Source organism: Oncorhynchus mykiss, chromosome 1 (assembly GCF_057628025.1).
Source record: "Oncorhynchus mykiss isolate SJ-2025 chromosome 1, ASM5762802v1, whole genome shotgun sequence".
In the NCBI taxonomy this organism is placed as follows: domain Eukaryota; kingdom Metazoa; phylum Chordata; class Actinopteri; order Salmoniformes; family Salmonidae; genus Oncorhynchus; species Oncorhynchus mykiss.
This window is the reverse complement of record NC_143022.1, coordinates 17,357,084-17,375,844: the sequence shown is the minus strand read 5'-3', so window position 1 is coordinate 17,375,844 and position 18,761 is coordinate 17,357,084. Positions and strand designations below refer to the sequence as shown.

Below are 18,761 nucleotides of genomic sequence, written 5' to 3'. Positions count from 1 at the left end.
CACTACAGCCCCATCGATGAGAATGGGGGTGTGCTTGGTCCTCCTTTTCCTGTAGTCCACAATCATCTCCTTAGCCTTGGTTACGTTGAGGGCTAGGTTGTTATTATGGCACCACACAGCCAGGTCTTTGGCCTCCTCCCTATAGGCTGTCTCGTCATTGTCGGTGATCAGGCCTACCACTGTTGTGTCTGCAAACTTAATGATGAGAGAGTGCATCATCTGTGGATCTGTTTGGCGGTTTGCAAATTGGAGTGGGTCTAGGGTTTCTGGGATAATGGTATTGACGTGAACCATTACCAGCCTTTCAAAGCACTTCCTGCATACGGATGTGAATTCTATGGGTCTGTAGTCATTTAGGCAGGTTGCCTTCGTGTTCTTGGGCACAGGGAGGTCTGCTTGAAATATGTTGGTATTACAGACTCAAATCAGGGACATGTTGAAAATGTCAATGAAGACACCTGTCAGTTGGTCAGCACATGCACGGAGCACACATCCTTGTAATCTGTCTGGCCCGCAACCTTGTGTATGTTGACCTGTTTAAAAAGGTCTTACTCAAGTCAGCTACGGAGAGCGTGATCACACAGTCGTCCGGAACAGCTGATGCTCCCATGCATGCCTCAGTGTTGCTTGCCTCAGTGTTGCTTGCTTCAAAGCGAGCATTGAAGTGATTTAGCTCGTCTGGTAGGCTCGAGTCACCGTGCAGCTCGCGGCTGTACTTCCCTTTCTAGTCGAATAGTTCGCAAGCCCTGCCACATAAGACAAGCGTCGGAGCCGGTATAGTAGGATTCAATCTTAGCCCTGTATTGACGCTTTGCCTGTTTGATGGTTCGTCGGAGGGCACAGCATGATTTCTAATCAGCTTCCGGGTTAGAGTCCCGCACCTTGACAGCGGCAGCTCTACCCTTTAGCTCAGTGCGAATGTTGCCTGTAATCCATGGCTTTTGGTTGGGGTATGTACATACAGTTACTGTGGGCACGACGTCCTCGATGCACTTATTGATAAAGCCAGTGACTGATGTAGTGTACTCCTCAATGCCGTTAGAAGAATCCCGGAACATGTTCCAGTCTGTGATATTAAGACAGTCCTGTAGTTTAGCATCTGCATCACCTGACCACTTTTTTTATAGACCAAGTCACTGGAGCTTCCTGCTTTACATTTTTTTGCTTGCAAGCAGGAATTAGGAAGATAGAATTGTGGTCGGATTTACCAAATGGAGGGCAAGGGAGAGCTTTGTACTCGTCTCTGTGTGTGGAGTACAGGTGATCTAGAATGTTTTTTCCCTCTGGTTGCACATTTAACATGTTGATAGAAATTAGGTAGAACTGATTTAAGTTTCCCTGCTTGCTTATTTCCTTATACAGCTGACTGAGTGCGGTCTTAGTGCCAGCATCCGTCTGTGGTGGTAAATAAACAGCCACGAAAAGTATAGCTCAAAACTCTAGGCAAATAGTGTGGTCTGCATTTTATCACAAGATACTTTACTTCAGACAAAATCTAGAGACTTCCTTAGATTTCATGCACCTGCTGGTTACAAATATGCACAGACCGCCTGCCCCCCTCGTGCTGTTCTATCTTGCCGGTGTAGCGTATATCCCGCTAGCTGAATATCCATGTCATCATCATTCAGATTCCGTGAAACATAAGATATTACAGTTTGATGTCCCGTTGGTAGGATATTCGTGAACGTACCTCATCTAATTTATTGTCCAATGACTGCACGTTGGCAAGTAATATTGACGGTAACGGCAGCTTTCCCACTCGCCTTCTGCGAATCCTTACAAGGCACCCCGCTCTGTGTCCTTTGTACCTGCTTCTCTTCCTCTTGCAAATAACTGGGATGTTGGCCTTGTCGGGTGTTCGGAGAATGTCCTGTGTGTCCTGCTTGTTGAAGAAAACATCTTTGTCTAATCCGAGGTGAGTGATCGCTGTCCTGATATCCAGAAGCTATTTTTTGCCCTAAGATACGGTTGCAGAAACATTATGAACAAAATAATTTACAAATAACGCAAAACACATAATAGCACAATTGGTTGGGCGCCCGTAAAACTGCTGCCATTTCTTCCGCCGCCATTCAGTCATCATTAGCTAATGGCTATACAGTAATAATGCTGCTAACGCTTTGTTATCACTCCGTTAGGCAACTATCCTCTAATATATACATACATTCCAATTTGTACTAATTCCAACTAATTTCTATGAGGTATTTTTCATGAATCATTCTTGTATAAGGTTATATTGGTTGTCCTGTGAAATGAGATCAAGCAAACACTGACACACCACCTGATTCTCTGCTCCCCCAGCCTGCAGCCAAGCTCAGCACCACCCTGTCAGGCAGCACTCCACTAGTGTAAAAACACACACTCCCCTCAACAGCTGGCCTGCCATTAGTCAGCCTGTTGGCCGGAAGAGGCTAGGCAGCACGGCTTCCATAGTGGAGCACTGCAGCAATACAGTAGTAGTAATTTCACAGATGCCCAGTTGTGATGGCCTGGGCTAGCATGAGCAAGTGTGAGTGAGGACTGATGGTGGGGCGAGGTAATGCTTGATACCAGAGGAGAAAGTTGCTATGTCTTGGTGACTGTGGGAAGATGGGCTGCAGAGTGAGGAAGGTGCAGCTATGGCCAACTATTTAAAGCTGCGAGGTCACACCGACTACTCCTTCCACCCACCCTGGCAATACTGCTTTCCATCAGCCACCTGTCTCATTTATCTGTTCTCCCAACGAACACTCCACACAAACTACACTGCAAACTATACAGATAACGGTCTGAAGGAGCTACTCAGCTGATGCTGTATGGTTGAGGTGTAGAGGAATAAAACTTCATTGCAATGTTTCTCCTGCTTTAGTCTTGTGTGCCAGGCTTCTAGGTTCTTCTACAAAAAGAGGTTGCTTGTTGGCCTCTGGATCTCACAGAAACAAATTCAAATTGTGGAACTTGTCCAACCCTGAGTAACCTGGCATTTCCAGGCTTCAGCATACAGAGCGAATATGACAATACGACATCTGGCTATGAAGGACAACTCCTGCTATAAATTAGGCGGGACACTGGGCTTTGGAAAACATTACTACTTGAAACCATTACCTGACCTCACATAAACAGCCTGCTGGCCAGGGTTAATGGACAGCACCAGTACCACCCATGGCATTGCGTACACAGTCCCAGGCAGTCAAATGAAAACATTGACTCATATCTATCATTAGTGTCCGATGGAATCCAAGAGGGGGCATGTAGGACAACGTGCCTTTTGTCTTTGTCAACGAACGTCGATCCCTGTTCGCTTCCAGTCAACATAAAAAGGCCTATGGCCTCCTGATGCTTTTCCAGAGGGCTAAAACACTCTCCCTGTTGTCATCAACAAACCCCATGGACAGTTTTGTTTGCTTCGATCATAAGGAGTGAAAAGCAGAAAGGATGCTGTCAAAATGCAGTGTCATAGTCCTTTTAGTGCTGCTGAGAATGGTCACTGAACGAAAGGTACCGCAACCAAGATTGAAGATGGGGAGAATGCCACGTGTGCACACACACACACACACACACACACACACACACCTCTCCAGAACTGATGAAGAGTCAAATGGGACCAAGGGGTAGTCTTCGTCAAAGGGTTCTGCAATCCACTTGGAATGTTTGGCAAACGTTAGTTTCATATTCTTCTTGAATGCTCTCATTTTCCAACAGAAGAGTATTTGTTTGGTTGTGTTTTGCATTAACAAATACACAAGCAGTATTCAGTCGGAGAATGTCCTGTGTGTCCTGCTTGTTGAAGAAAACATCTTTGTCTAATCCGAGGTGAGTGATCGCTGTCCTGATATCCAGAAGCTATTTTTTGCCCTAAGATACGGTTGCAGAAACATTATGAACAAAATAATTTACAAATAACGCAAAACACATAATAGCACAATTGGTTGGGCGCCCGTAAAACTGCTGCCATTTCTTCCGCCGCCATTCAGTCATCATTAGCTAATGGCTATACAGTAATAATGCTGCTAACGCTTTGTTATCACTCCGTTAGGCAACTATCCTCTAATATATACATACATTCCAGTGTTACGAGAACAACAGCCGGTGGCGAAAACATTGATGAATGGTAATGCAGTGTCCACAACATAAGAGGGCACACACTTTCTGCCATTACCTCCAACCAAGGCTGGCGACTAAGGAGAAGTAAAGGCAATCAAAGGTTTTTTTTTTCTCAACATAATTTGTATAATTTTCCCAGATTGTATTGTAGATTACCTAGATGATAGATAAATATACATGCAACATGTAAAGTGTTGGTCCCATGAACTGGAATAAAAGAGCACAGAAATGTTCCATATGCACAGAAATCATATTTCTCAAAATGTTGTGCACAAATGCGTTTACATTCCAGTTAAAAGGATTTCTCCTTTGCCAAGATAATTTATCCACCTGGCAGGTGTGGCATATCAAGAAGCTAAATAAACAGGTGCACCTAGTGCTGGGCATTTTTTTGTCACACAACGCCACAGATGTCTCAAGTTGAGGGAGGGAGCATGCAATTGGCATGCTGACTGCATTACAGTCCACTAGAGCTGTTGCTGGAGAATTAAAATGTTTATTTCTCTACCATAAGCCTCGTCCAATGCTATTTTAGAGAATTTGGCTGCACGGCCAACTGGCCTCACAACCGCAGACCATGTGTGACCACGCCAGCCCAGGACCTCCAGATTCGGCTTATATAACTGCGGGATTGTCTGAGACCAGTCACTCGGACAGGTGATGAAACTGCGCAAAACCAAATAATGTCTGCACAAACTGTCAGAAAACATCTCAGGGAAGCTCGTCGTCCTCACCAGGGCCTTGATCTGACTGCAGTTCTGCGTCTTAACGGACTTCAGTGGGCAAAGTCTCACCTTCAAAGGCCACTGGCATGCTGGAGAAGTGTGCTCTTCATGGATGAATCCCGGTTGCAACTGTACCGGGCAGATGGCAGACAGCGTATATAGCATTGTGTGGACGAGCAGTTTGCTGATGTCAATGTTGAACAGAGTGCCCCATGGTGGCGATTGGGGTTACGGTATGGGCAGGTATAAGCTATGGACAACAAACACAATTGCATTTTATCGATGGCAATTTGAATGCACAGAGATACCGTAACGAGATCCATGCCATTAATCTGCCGTCATCACCTCGTGTTTCAGCATGAGAGTCCAAGCACCCATGTTGCAAGGATCTGTACAATTCCTGGAGACTTAAAATGTCCCAGTTCGTCCATGGACTGCATACTCACCAGGCGTCACCCATAGAGCAAGTTTGGTATGCTCCAGATCAACGTGTACGACAGCGTGTTCCAGTTCCCCCAATATCCAGCAACTTCGCACAGCCATTGAAGAGGAGTGGTACAACGTTCCACAGGCCACAATCAACAGCCTGACCAACTTGCAGTAAATAGTGTTCACCCCTACCTTTTTGTTAGGGGTATCTGTATTCCTAGTCATGTTAAATCCATAGATTAGGTCCTAATTTATTTATTTTAATTGACTGACTTCCTTATATGAACTAACTCACTAAAATCTTTGACATTATTGGGTGTTGCATTTATATTTTTGTTCAGTGTAGATATCAGATGAATATGCTAAGTTCAATGAGTCTTTACAGCAATCAGATGGAGTTATCATGAGATAGAAATCTCTGGTGGGGAAGGAAGCAAGCTCCATCTCCACTGGAGTGTGAAGACGCTGAGCGAATGTAATATCACTGGTGTTTGCCAGGCTGAGCAGCACCTGACCTGCCGAGCAAGACAAACTTTCTAATCCGCCAACGGTTAGTCCATCTAAGTGCTGCTACTGCTGATCTGCTAGATATAGCCTCTCCACACGCAAACCTCTAGTCCCAGGGCACCGCCGTGTTGCTAACCACTGTGACCCAGCATGCCAACAGCAGGGAGGAAGCCCAGGGACAGACACACACCTAACAGTGAATAACATGAGAATGGGAACTGGAAGCTATAGGCGGTTCCAATGGCTCAGTTGGTTGGAGCATGGTATGTGTGGGTTTGATTCCCACATGAGTTCTCTAAGTGGCTTTGGATGAATGACCATATAATTATATTAATGAATTGCAAAGCATAGAATTCTTTGGAATGGATATTCTCATTTAAAGCAACTTACTCCTACCATTTAGAATGTTTTACTAATTTATGCTTATTTTGGCTTCTCTGAGAATTGTGATCGTCATGGGATGTAACAGTGTGTTGCACAAAAAATGTGTAATGTTTTTTTTTTCCCATCTTGTGTCCTCAATTTCACAGCTGTCAAGTTTGAAAAGTGGGTCATGAACAGCATTCACACAGATATTCAATGGGACTCATTTAATAGACTGACAGAAGAAACATTCAAAAAGGAGTTGGAAAACAGCAGGCATTCACGTGTGAGTCATAAGTTTGAAAGAAATAGAATGGCATGGTGGTTTAGGGGTGATGAGGATTTCAGCTGTTCACTCAGCTGCCTAACACACCCAATTCCATCTTGGAAATGCACCCCATAAAGTTGCTGGTACCAGTCTGTTCAACCAAGGCAGACTGACTTGAGACTATGGATCCAAGCAATGATGCAAGAGCAGTTGACAATAAAACGAACAGTGTATGAAGCATCTAATCTTCAATAGGCTTGAATTTTTATTTAACAAGGCAAGTCAGTTAAGAACAAATTCTTATTTACAATGACTGCCAACCAAAAGGTAAAATACCTCCTGCAGGGACAGGGGCTGGGATTTTTTTTTTTTAAACATCACGACAAGAGACAAAACTACATAAAGAGAGACAAATAACCATTAACATCATCCCTTCAACCACTTTTACATGCCTTGTTAACATACAGTGCACAGTCAGAAAGTATACACACACTGACTTTTTCCACATTTTGCTGTGTCACAAAGTGGGATTACATTGAATTAATTGTCATCGATCTACACAAAATACTAATGTCAAAGTGTAAAAACATTTGTAAAAAAAATATATATATTGATTAGATAAGTAGTCTATACATGTAACACCTGGATTTTGCAACATTATTATTTTCAAAATTCTTCAAGCTCTGTCAAATTGGTCGTTGATCATTGCTAGACAAATTTCAGGTCTTGCCATAGATTTTCAAGTAGACTGAAGTCGAAATTAAGTCGGCCACTCAGGAACATTCACTGTCTTCTTGATAAGCAGCGTAGATTTCGCTTTGTGTTTTAAATAGTCCTGCTGAAATGTGAATTCATCTCCCAGTGTCTGATGGAAAGCAGACAACCAGGTTTTCCTCTAGGATTTTGACTGTGCTTAGCTCCATTGTGTATTATTAATACTGAAAAACTCTCCAGTCCTTAACAATTACAAGCATACCCATAACATGATGCAGCCACCCCTACGTTGTATGGGATTTGCCTAAAAACATAACCTTTATTTAACTAAGCATGTCAGTTAAGAACAAATTCTTACTTACAATGACGGCGTACCGGGGAATAGTGGGTTAAATGCCTTGTTCAGGGGGAGAAGGACAGATTTTTACCTTGTCCGCTCGGGGATTCGATCCAGCAACCTTTCGGTTACTGGCCCAAAGCTCTAACCACTAGTGGTTATATTTTTATAACACTTTCTATCATTAAGGACACAAAGTTAAGTGCTTTGCCACATTTGCAGTATTACTTCAGTGCCTTGGTGCAAACAGGATGAACGTTTTGGAATATTTATATTCTGTACATGCTTCTTTGTTCCAACGTTGTCTCCTATTAAAGCCATTAAACTCTTTTAAAGTCACCATTGGCCTCATGGTAAAATCCCTGAGCAGTTTCTTTCCTCTCCGGCAAAAATTAGGAAGGACGCCTGTACGTTTGTAGTGACTGGGTGTACTGACACACTATCAAAATCATAACTGATAACTTCACCAAGCTCAAAGGGATATTCAATGTCAGATAGATAGATAGATAGATAGATAGATAGATAGATAGATAGATAGATAGATAGATAGATAGATAGATAGATAGATAGATAGATAGATAGATAGATAGATAGATAGATAGATAGATAGATAGATAGATAGATAGATAGATAGATAGATAGATAGATAGATAGATAGATAGATAGATAGATAGATAGATAGATAGATAGATAGATAGATAGATAGATAGATAGATAGATAGATAGATAGATAGATAGATAGATAGATAGATAGATAGATAGATAGATAGATAGATAGATAGATAGATAGATAGATAGATAGATAGATAGATAATATATATATCTACCTACCAGAGGGGCCCTTCTTTGCGAAACATTGGAAAACATCCCTGGTCTGTGTGGTTGAATCTGTGTTTGAAATTCACTGCTCGACTTAGGGAGCTTACAGAATTGAATTTGTGGGGTACAGAGATGAGGTCATTTACAGAAAAATCATATTAAACACTATCATTGCACACAGAGTGAGTCCATGCAACTTATTATCTGACTTGTTCTAAAAACATAATTCCACTAACATTATGGGGCATTGTGTGTAGGCCAGTGACAAAACATCTCAATTTAACAATTTTAAATTCAGGCTGTAACAACAAAATGTGAATCAGTCAAAGGGTGTGAATACTTTCTGAAGGCTCTGTACATGGGCCAAAGCAAGGTGGTCTTAACCTGCAGAGACTACAGGCACTTTTAATACATCATACATAAATTGGTCAAATATGACCACACAGAGAGAGGTTAAATAAAAGGTTAAAAAAAAATATGACATGAATGTACATGTTTTATTTCAGATGTCAGTGGTGGGGAAAGTCCCCAAATTCTCCTTACCTTTTATTTCCTCTGAGAAGAAGGCAGAGTGTCGCGACACAAATAGCTTGAGCTGCTCATCCAGGTTACAGGCTGTCAGGTCCACGCCCCATGAGCGGATGCCTGTTGAAACACACGATTAGGAGCACACTCAATACATTGAATCTGATCCTCATGGACAACATGGCACTGAAAACAATGGATACACTACAAGAGAGCCAAGGAAATGATTAGGTATGTGAAGGGTCATCAAGTTATAGCAGCAATCTACCTCACCAAGCAAAGTGAGAAGAATAAGAGCACCACATTGAAGCTGCCCAGCAACACAAGTGGTGGTGTCATGTTTGACAGTCTCCTGGGGGGGAAGGAGTCTCTCCATGAAATGGCCATATCACAGTCTGCCGATATGGACAGCCCCATCAAGAGGATCCTCCTGGATGATGTATTTTGGGAGAGAGCGGTAAGCAGCCTGAAACCTATAGCAGTAGCCATTGCACAGATTGAGGTTGACGATGCCATCCTGTCTGATGTTCAGACTCTGCTTGCAGATAGATGTAAGAGAAGAAATCCGTACTGCCCTGCCCACTTCACTGTTGCTCCAAGCAGAGGAAACTGCAGTTCTAAAATACATCAAAAAGTGTGAAGACTTCTGCCTGAAGCACATTTTACGCCACAGCGTATATGTTGGACCCCAAGTATGCTGGTAAGAGCATCCTGTTTGGTGCAGAGATCAACAAGGGCTATGGTGTCATCACTACTGTGTCTCGCCACCTTGGCCTGGGTGAGGGCAAGGTTCTTGGCAGTCATGCGAATTACACTTCTAGACAAGTTTCTAGACAATCAATTTACAGATGTTAACATGTTTTGGGGGAAATGCGATTTGATCTTCGAGGATCATTCAATATTCCCTTTTGTTGTTCAGTGAAATCATCCCATGTGAAGAGTCAACTCATTTAATTAAAGTTCAATTCATAACTAAATTGTTTTTTTTATTTCTATTGGAAGGATTTAATAATTTGCAATTAAGTCCACTTATGATAAGGTAAATGTTTATGTTTCTGTCGCCATATGATATGGTAAATATATCCAATGCAAAAAAACAGCTACATTTAAAATGGTATTAATAATAATAATAATAATAATAATAATAATAATAATAATAATAATAATAATAATAATAATATGCATTTATTCACATATATTCCCACTGAAAGTTTCCACCTCTGAATATTCCCCAAAATGTGCAACCTAGTCTGACAGAAGCCAGGGAGATTTAAGCTTATATGTAATTAGTCAGTTCTGAAAGTGGAACCTACCCAGGCTCAGCAACCTTGACTACCTTGGGTAAATGTAACATAGTAAATCTGTCCCTCTCCATTTAGTATGTTACACAAATGAATACATATATTACGTTTCATAATGTATGTTCATCATCCATTTCATATGATATGTTACAAATAGCAATTTGTACAATGTGCTATGAATTTGCAATACGTATAAAATGTTACAAATTCCGACTTGTTGACGCTAATGTTGGCTGGGCTAATAATAACAACAACAGCGCAAGCCTATAGATACACTTTCCTACTCATTCATTACTGCTGCACTGCTTGTTGTAGCCCTGAGAGGAAATAGGGAAAAACACACATTTTATGGCTTATAAAAGTGTTGAATACAAAGTGTTGACAGTGCTGAGTAAGAAATTAAACAAACTCACTCGTAAAAACAGCAGCTCTTTGCTGTATTCATTGACATTCTCTCTCTAGTCATGGTTTTAAACGTTTTGAATTCTCACAGTATTAATTTTGCCGTTGCCTTTTTTTTTTTTTAAATTGCCTGCTACTTTACTGCAGATTCGGTCATCTGAGCAATCTGATTGACCAGCGGTAGCATAGTGCACTTGATTTCCTCACCAGGCCCACCGGGAAGGCAGAATTGGTACCTTCAGACACATGAAATGTCAACAGTTTGCCTACCTGGCACGCAGGGCAGCGGAATTGGCTGCACCTACCACCAACAGCCCGAGATTAACAAAATAAAATAGGAACATAATGTTTAATCGTTACGTTTTTTACAGAAATGTTTGGCATTCAAAATGAAATGCCTTGGAAATCGACAAGTCGATTGTGATCAACCGGTTGGTGACCACTGAGTTAGGAGAAGTGTTAGCCAACATGCTGCATAGTTGCAAAGTAGCTAAAAAGTTGTAGCTAAGTGCTAATTAGTGCAAATGTTAAAGTTGTCCTTGATCAGATTCGAACACGCAACCTTTGGGTCGCCAGACGTTCGCATTATACGCCCACACATCCACCTCTCCTTTCTGTAACCATACCAAACGTAACATACAGTATCATACTCATTTGAGTGTCCCGGATTTAACTTTACTATGTTACGTCTAGTTTATGAGACCAGGCTGGGCTCAGTGGTTTCATAATAACATATACAGACACTCCCTGCCATTCTACAACCCGAGTATCGGGCAACTAAGACTAGTTTAATTACATGGTTGTAGCTGTGTTAATGCTGGTCAGGCTAAGAGGTTGTTTTAAGAGAAGGATTCAAACTGAAACTGGAAAGCACAGAAAAACTCACTCACTCCCACAACTAGACAATGTTACTTGTGTACTCGTAATGAAATAAATCTATTTTCAGTTAATAAGTAACTTGCAGTAAATAATTGACAGGTTCCATTATGGATCTGTCACTGTTGGAGGTACTTTTTGTAATGTCAACATGCTATGCAGCTGATGTGTGAACAGAAGCCTCAAATTACTAGCATCAGTGACAAAGAGTTACAATAAAATGCCATAATGTACAAAAATAAATACAAAAAATATCAGTGAACTAAGAGTATCACAATTTGATAAAATATAATTTATATGTTTAATCTCCAATAAGCTACAGGCTATATACAGTTGAAGTCGGAATACACTTACATACACTTAGGTTGGAGTCATTAAAACTCATTTTTCAACCACTCCACAAATTTCTTGATAACAAACTATAGTTTTGGCAAGTCGGTTAGGACATATACTTTGTGCATGACACGTAATTTTTCTAACAATTGTTTACAGATTATTTCACATATAATTCACTGTTTCACAATTCCTGTGGGTCAGAAGTTTACATACACTCAGTTGAATGTGCCTTTAAACAGCTTGGAAAATTACTGAAAATGATGGCATGGCTTTAGAAGCTTCTGATAGGCTAATTGACATCATTTGAGTCAATTGGAGGTGTACCTATGGATGTATTTCAAGGTCTACCTTCAAACTCAGTGCCTCTTTGCTTGACATCATGGGAAAATCAAAATAAATCAGCCAAGACGTCAGAAAAATAATTGTACACCTCCACAAGTCTGGTTCATCCTTGGGAGCAATTTCCAAACGCCTGAAGGTCCACGTTCATCTGTACAAACAATAGTACGCAGGTATAAACACCATTGGACCACGCAGCCTTCATACCACTCAGGAAGGAGACGAGTTCTGTCTCCTAGAGATGAACGTACTTTGGTGCGAAAAGTGCAAATCAATCCCAGAACAGCAGCAATAGACCTTGTGAAAATGCTGGAAGAAACAGGTATAAAATAATCTATATCCATAGTAAAACGAGTCCTATATCGACATAACCTGAAAGGCCGCTCGGCAAGGAAGAAGCCACTGCTCCAAAACCGCCATAAAAAGGCCAGACTACGGTTTGCAACTGCACATGGGGAAAATAATGTACTTTTTGGAGAAATGTCCTCTGGTCTGACAAATCAAAAATAGAACTGTTGGCCATAATGACCATTTTTAAGTTTGGAGGAAAAAGGGGGAGGCTTGCAAGCCGAAGAACACCATCCCAACCATGAAGCACAGGGGTGGCAGCATCATGTTGTGGGGGTGTTTTGCTGCAGGAGGGACTGTGCACGTCACAAAATAGAAGGCATCATGAGGTAGGAAAATTATGTGGATATATTGAAGCAACATCTCAAGACATTAGTGAGGAAGTTAAAGCTTGGTCGCAAATGGGTCTTCCAAATGGACAATGACCCCAAGCATACTTCCAAAGTTGTGGAAAAATGGCTTAAGGACAACAAAGTCAAGGTATTGGAGTGGCCATCACAAAGCCCTGACCTCAATCCCATAGAAAACTTGTGGGCAGAAGAGGAAAAGGGTGTGCGAGCAAGGAGGCCTACAAACCTGACTCAGTTACACCAGCTCTGTCAGGAGGAATGGGCCAAAATTCACCCAACTTATTGTGGAAAGCTTGTGGAAGGGCTACCCGAAATGTTTGACCCAAGTTAAACAATTTAAAAAGCAATGCTACCAAATACTAATTGAGTGTATGTAAACTTCTGACCCACTGGGAATGTGATGAAAGAAATAAAAGCTGAAATAAATCTCTACTAATATTCTGATATTTCACATGCTTAAAATAAATCTGTGATCATAACTGACCCAAGACAGTGTATTTTTACTAGGATTAAATGTCAGGAATTGTGAAAAACTGTGTTTAAATGTATTTGGCTAAGGTGTATGTAAACTTCAGACTTAGTGTTAATGTGGACATCTACAGCTTGACAAATGTAAGCGTGACTCTCATCATGATAAATGTGGTACACTAGTGCAGCGTAAAACTCAAACGTGAGGGCATAGCATTCATACAATCCATATGATGAGCCCTACATGACAAGAGGGCTACTGCCAAGAAAGGGCACTGCAGTAAAGGGATTGGCCGTTTGAGGGCTTAATTATATCATTAACATATGTAATGCTTAACTTTGACAGTGGGAGGGCGGTATCAGATTGAACTGTAGTAGAAAGAGGCATGAATGCTAACCAGCAAAGACGACCCTGGAATATTTGATAGAGCAGTCTGACTGAGCGGTAGTAGGCAGCAGCAGGCTCGTAAGCATTCATTCAAAATAGAGGTTGACCGATTAAATCGGAATGGCCGATTAATTAGTGCCGATTTCAAGTTTTTCATAACAATCGGAAATCGGTATTTTTGGGCGCCGATTTGCAAAAAAAAAATATATATTTTTTTTATATACCTTTCTTTAACAAGGCAAGTCAGTTAAGAACACATTGTTATTTTCAATGACGGCCTAGGAACGGTGGGTTAACTGCCTCATTCAGGGGCAGAACGACAGATTTTCACCTTGTCAGCTCGGGGGATCCAATCTTGGCTTGCTAGTTAGAGCGCACTAATAGCGTTTCAAACGTCACTCGCTCTGAGCCTTCTAGTAGTTGTTCCCCCTGCTCTGCATGGGTAACGCTGCTTCGATGGTGGCTGTTGTCATTGTCTTGCTGGTTCGAGCGAGGAGAGGGACGGAAGCTATACTGTTACACTGGCAATACTAAAGTGCCTATAAGAACATCCAATAGTCAAAGTTGATGAAATACAAATGGTATAGAGGGAAATAGTCCTATAATTCCTATAATAACTACAACCTAAAACTTCTTACCTGGGAGTATTGAAGACTCATGTTAAAAGGAACCACCAGCTTTCATATGTTCTCATGTTCTGAGCAAGGAACTGAAACGTTAGCTTTCTTACATAGCACATATTGCACTTTTACTTTCTTCTCCACTGTTTTTGCATTACCAAATTGAACCAAACCAAATTGAACATGTTTCATTATTTACTTAAGGCTAAATTGATTTTATTGATGTATATTAAGTTAAAATAAGTGTTCATTCAGTATTGTTGTAATTGTCATTACAAATAAAAAATATTTACAAAAATCGTCCGATTAATCGGTATCGGCTTTTTTGGTCCTCCAATAATCGGTATCGGTGTTGAAAAATCATTATCGGTCGGCCTCTAATTCAAACAGCACTTTTTCAAGCCTACCGACTCCCGAGATTAGGCTGGCAATTCAAAGTGCCTATAAGAACATCCAATAGTCAAATGTATATGAAGTACAAATGGTATAGAGAGAAATAGTCGAAGCGTCATAATGCCTATAATAACTACAATCTAAAACTTAACTGAGCAGACTTTAAAAAAACGTTTGCATGGCACATATTGCACTTTTACTTTTTTCTCCAACACGGTGTGTTTGCATTATGTAAACCAAATTGAACATGTTTCATTATTTATTTGAGATTAAATTGATTAAGTTCAAAATAAGTGGTCATTGTTCAATCAGTATTGTTGTAATTGTCATTATTACAAATATATTTATAGAATTTTAAAAAATTGGCCGATTAATCGGTATAGACTTTTTTTTTGGTCCTCCAATAATTGGTATCAGTGTTGAAAAATCATTAATCGGTCGACCTCTACCCTGGAGAGCAAATTCATTGAGATGAATAATTTTATAGCCAAAATATCTTAAGACATACTATAGGCCTATTTGAACACAAAAGGCTAAATACAAAAACCTCACTCCCTGCCTATACTGTTTGTATGATGAATTTTTTTTCCCATAAAGAAGATCTGCTAATTTCTCCCGAGAGACCAAGAGGGACGTTGACAAACCAAGAGGCAGCAGCCTTCTGTCTGTCTGGGAGAAATGTAGCCTTGACCTCATCATCATGTTGTTTTTTTACTGAGACTTCTCCAAAAAAACAGAGAGAAAAAAAGGGCTGAAATAGCAGAAACAAAAAGTGCTTTGTGCGAGTCAACTGCCTCGTCTCCCAGTCTTCAGAGAGTATCTCCTGTCACAGCCAATCGTATTCATCGGTCAGATCATCACACAGGCCTATAGGCTATGGTGGTTAACTGACTTCCTGTTTTATGTAACAAAAAGGTGAGCGAACACTGTCCTGGGGTCATTTCATCTTGTTCTTTAACTACTAAAGTAAGTTGGGCTGATTTCTATAAAACAATTAACACTCTTTGGCACTCTAGTTAGGCGACTGTGTGTTACCAGTGTTAAAACATTTGCACAATATACAGAACGGAGCTATCAGGTACTTTATTATTTGAAATATTTGAGATATAAAATAAACGTCTGAATTCATCTGTGTGTTCCGATCTCCAGGGTCGGCATTTCATTCTGAACGGTTTGGAATTAAGATCAGCCATACTATTCTGAGTTTCTAGACTGAACTGCCACTACAGACATTGTGATGATATGATTTTTCATTCAAGTTAAATTCAGTTGAAATATTGCTGATGCAATGCTACAGTAGCCTACTGTTATCTCTGTTGAGGATTTTGGCATGCTCATTCAAATCCCCCAGAGAGCACAAGGATATTCTGTAAGTGCCACAATGATTTAGCCATGAGAGCACTGTTTTCAGTATGCAGCCTATCTAAAAATAAAGAAAAGTTTTCTAACACTGAACGATTCGGGCAGCACAAAATATATTTTTGCCTTTTGGCAGGAAAGGGCAATCCAATCCTTGAATACAAAGCCCATATATGTAACAATTACTATGACAGAGTATCTCTAGACTGAGAAGACAGAGGCAAATGTCTCAGACTGGCACCCGGGCTAGAGAAAAACAAGGGTCTGGGGCCTGGGCATTACGTTACTTCCTCAACCTCATAACCTCAACCTCTGTCTGGTAGTGGTTTAGAACTTCCATTGAAAAGATGTAGCCATGTGTACTGATTCGCATGAACACATTCTGAGTGGAATGACTCAATTCAAAAGGAGTAATTAAAAGTAACGTATTTCTGTCTCTCAGTACATTGTCAAAAACACAAAACCAACGATTAAAAACAGGGATCGTATTTGGCCGGGGCTCAAAATAGGCCTAATCTTTGAGTTAGACAGTACAGCACATGAAGAGTACAGTTACAATCATACTATGAAATGCAACCTTCAAGAACTAATAGCATGTTTCATCTGGGATGCAAGATGTAACTACAAAAAGGTCCAAATTTTTTCCTTAATTTCATTGCTATTTCAAATGTTAAAATATAACTTCCGGCAGTGGAAATTAACAGACTCCTTTATGCGATATTGGCTTTACCACGTGGGCCGGTCCTCAATCAACACAAAATGTCCCATAATGACGAAGCAAAAACACGCAAATATTATAAGACAAAAAAAACTGAAATATCACATTTACATAACTATTCAGACCCTTTACTCAGTACTTTGTTGAAGCACCTTTGGCAGCGATTACAGACTAGACTATTCGTGGGTATGATGCTAAAAGCTGGGCACATCTGTCTTTGGGGAGTTTCTCCCATTCTTCTCTGCAGATCCTCTCAAGCTGTGTCAGGTTGGATGGGGAGCATCGCAGCACAGATGTTCAGGTCTCTCCAGATATGTTAGATCGGGTTCAAGTCCAGGCTCTGGCTGGGCCACTCAAGGACATTTAGAGCCCTATCCCGAAGCCACTCCTGCGTTGTCTTGGCTGTGTACTTATGGTTGTTGTCCTGTTGGAAGGTGAACCTTCACACCAGTCTGAAGTCCTAAGCGCTCTGGAGCAGGTTTTCATCAAAGATCTCTGTACTTTGCTCCGTTCATCTTTCTCTCGGTCCTGACTAGTCTCCCAGTCCCTGCCGCTAAATAACATCCCCACAGCATGATACTGCCACCACCATGCTTCACCGTAGGGATGGTGCCAGATTTCTCCAGACGTGACGCTTGACATTCAAGCCATAGTGTTCAATCTTGGTTTCATCAGAACAGAGAATGTTTATCATGGTCTGAGAGTCCTTTAGTTGCCTTTAGGTAAATTGCAAGCAGGCTGTCATGTGCCTTTTACTGAGGAGTGGCTTCCGTCTGGCCACTCCCCCATAAAGGCCTGATTGGTGGAGTGCTAACAAGATGGTTGTCCTTTTGGAAGGTTCTCCCATCTTCACAGAGGAACTCTGGAGCTCTGTCAGAGTGAGCATTGGGTTCTTGGTCACCTCTCTGACCAAGGCCCTTCTCCCCTGATTGCTCAGTTTGGCTGGGCGGCTAGCTCTAGAAAAAGTCTCAGTTTGGAACCACTTCTTCCATTTAAGAATGATGGTTGCCAATGTGTTCTTGGGGACCTTCAATGCTGCAGAAATGTTTTGGTACTTTTCTCCAGATCTGTGCCTTAACACAATCCTGTCTCAGAGGTCAATGGATAATTCATTTGACCTCATGGCATGGTTTTTGCACTGAAATAAACTGTAAACTGTGGGACCTTATACAGACAGGTGTGTGCCTTTCCAAATCATGTCCAATCAATTTAACTTACCACAGATGGACTCCAATCAAGTTGTAGAAACATCTCAATGATGATCAATGGAAAGAGGATGTACCTGAGCTCAATTTAAAGTCTCATTGCAAAGGGTCTGAATACTTATTTACATACGTTTTTTAAATTATTATTATTATTTTTTTTTCCTAAAAACCTGTTTTCACTTTTTCATTATGGGGTATTGTGTAGATTGAGGAGGAAAAATTGTTATTTCATCCATTTTAGAATAAGGCTGTAACTTAAAATGTGGAAAAGGTCAAGGTGTCTGAATACTTCCCGAATACACTGTAAATGTCTGGGGGCTGGACTAGGGCTGGCTTGGCGCAAAGAAACACCAGCAGGTCAAAATGTCTTATTTTTTCCAGGCTGTCAATCAAATTAACCACACATAAGAACCAGCAAAGCTGAACCATCTAACCGACAGACCCTCTGCACAGCGTTGTTCCCTCAATTTGCCCCTCCCCCCTCTTCTTTGGCAGCAATCAGAAGCTACTCATTCAAGGGTTTTTCTTTGTTTTTAATATTTTCTACATTGTAGAATTATAGTGAAGACATCAAAAACTACAAAACACATATAGAATCATGTAGTAACCAAAATAGTATTCTTCAAATAGCCACCCTTTGCCTTGATGACGGCATTGCACACTTTTGGCATTCTCTCAACCAGCTTCACCTTGAATGCTTTTCCAACAGTCTTGAAGGAGTTGGCTGCTTTTCCTTCACTCTGCAGTCCGACTCATCCCAAACCATCTCAATTTGGTTGAGGTCGGGGGATTGTGTAGGCCAGGTCATCTGATGCAGCACTACATCACTCCACTTATTGGTAAAATAGCCCTTACACAGCCCAGAGGTGTGTTGGGACATTGTCCTGT

General features: G+C 41.0%; 1 protein-coding gene across 1 annotated transcript in view; it reads right to left on the bottom strand.

Annotated features, from left to right (window-relative positions):
* The window catches only part of LOC110490588 (microtubule-associated protein 1S), a 48,995-nt gene that overhangs the window by 15,778 nt on the left and 14,456 nt on the right, over positions 1 to 18,761 (bottom strand). The window contains exon 2 of the mRNA XM_021564067.3: positions 8,789 to 8,890. Within this exon, the coding sequence (XP_021419742.3) occupies positions 8,789 to 8,890 (102 nt within the window). The remainder of the gene's footprint in view (positions 1 to 8,788; positions 8,891 to 18,761) is intronic.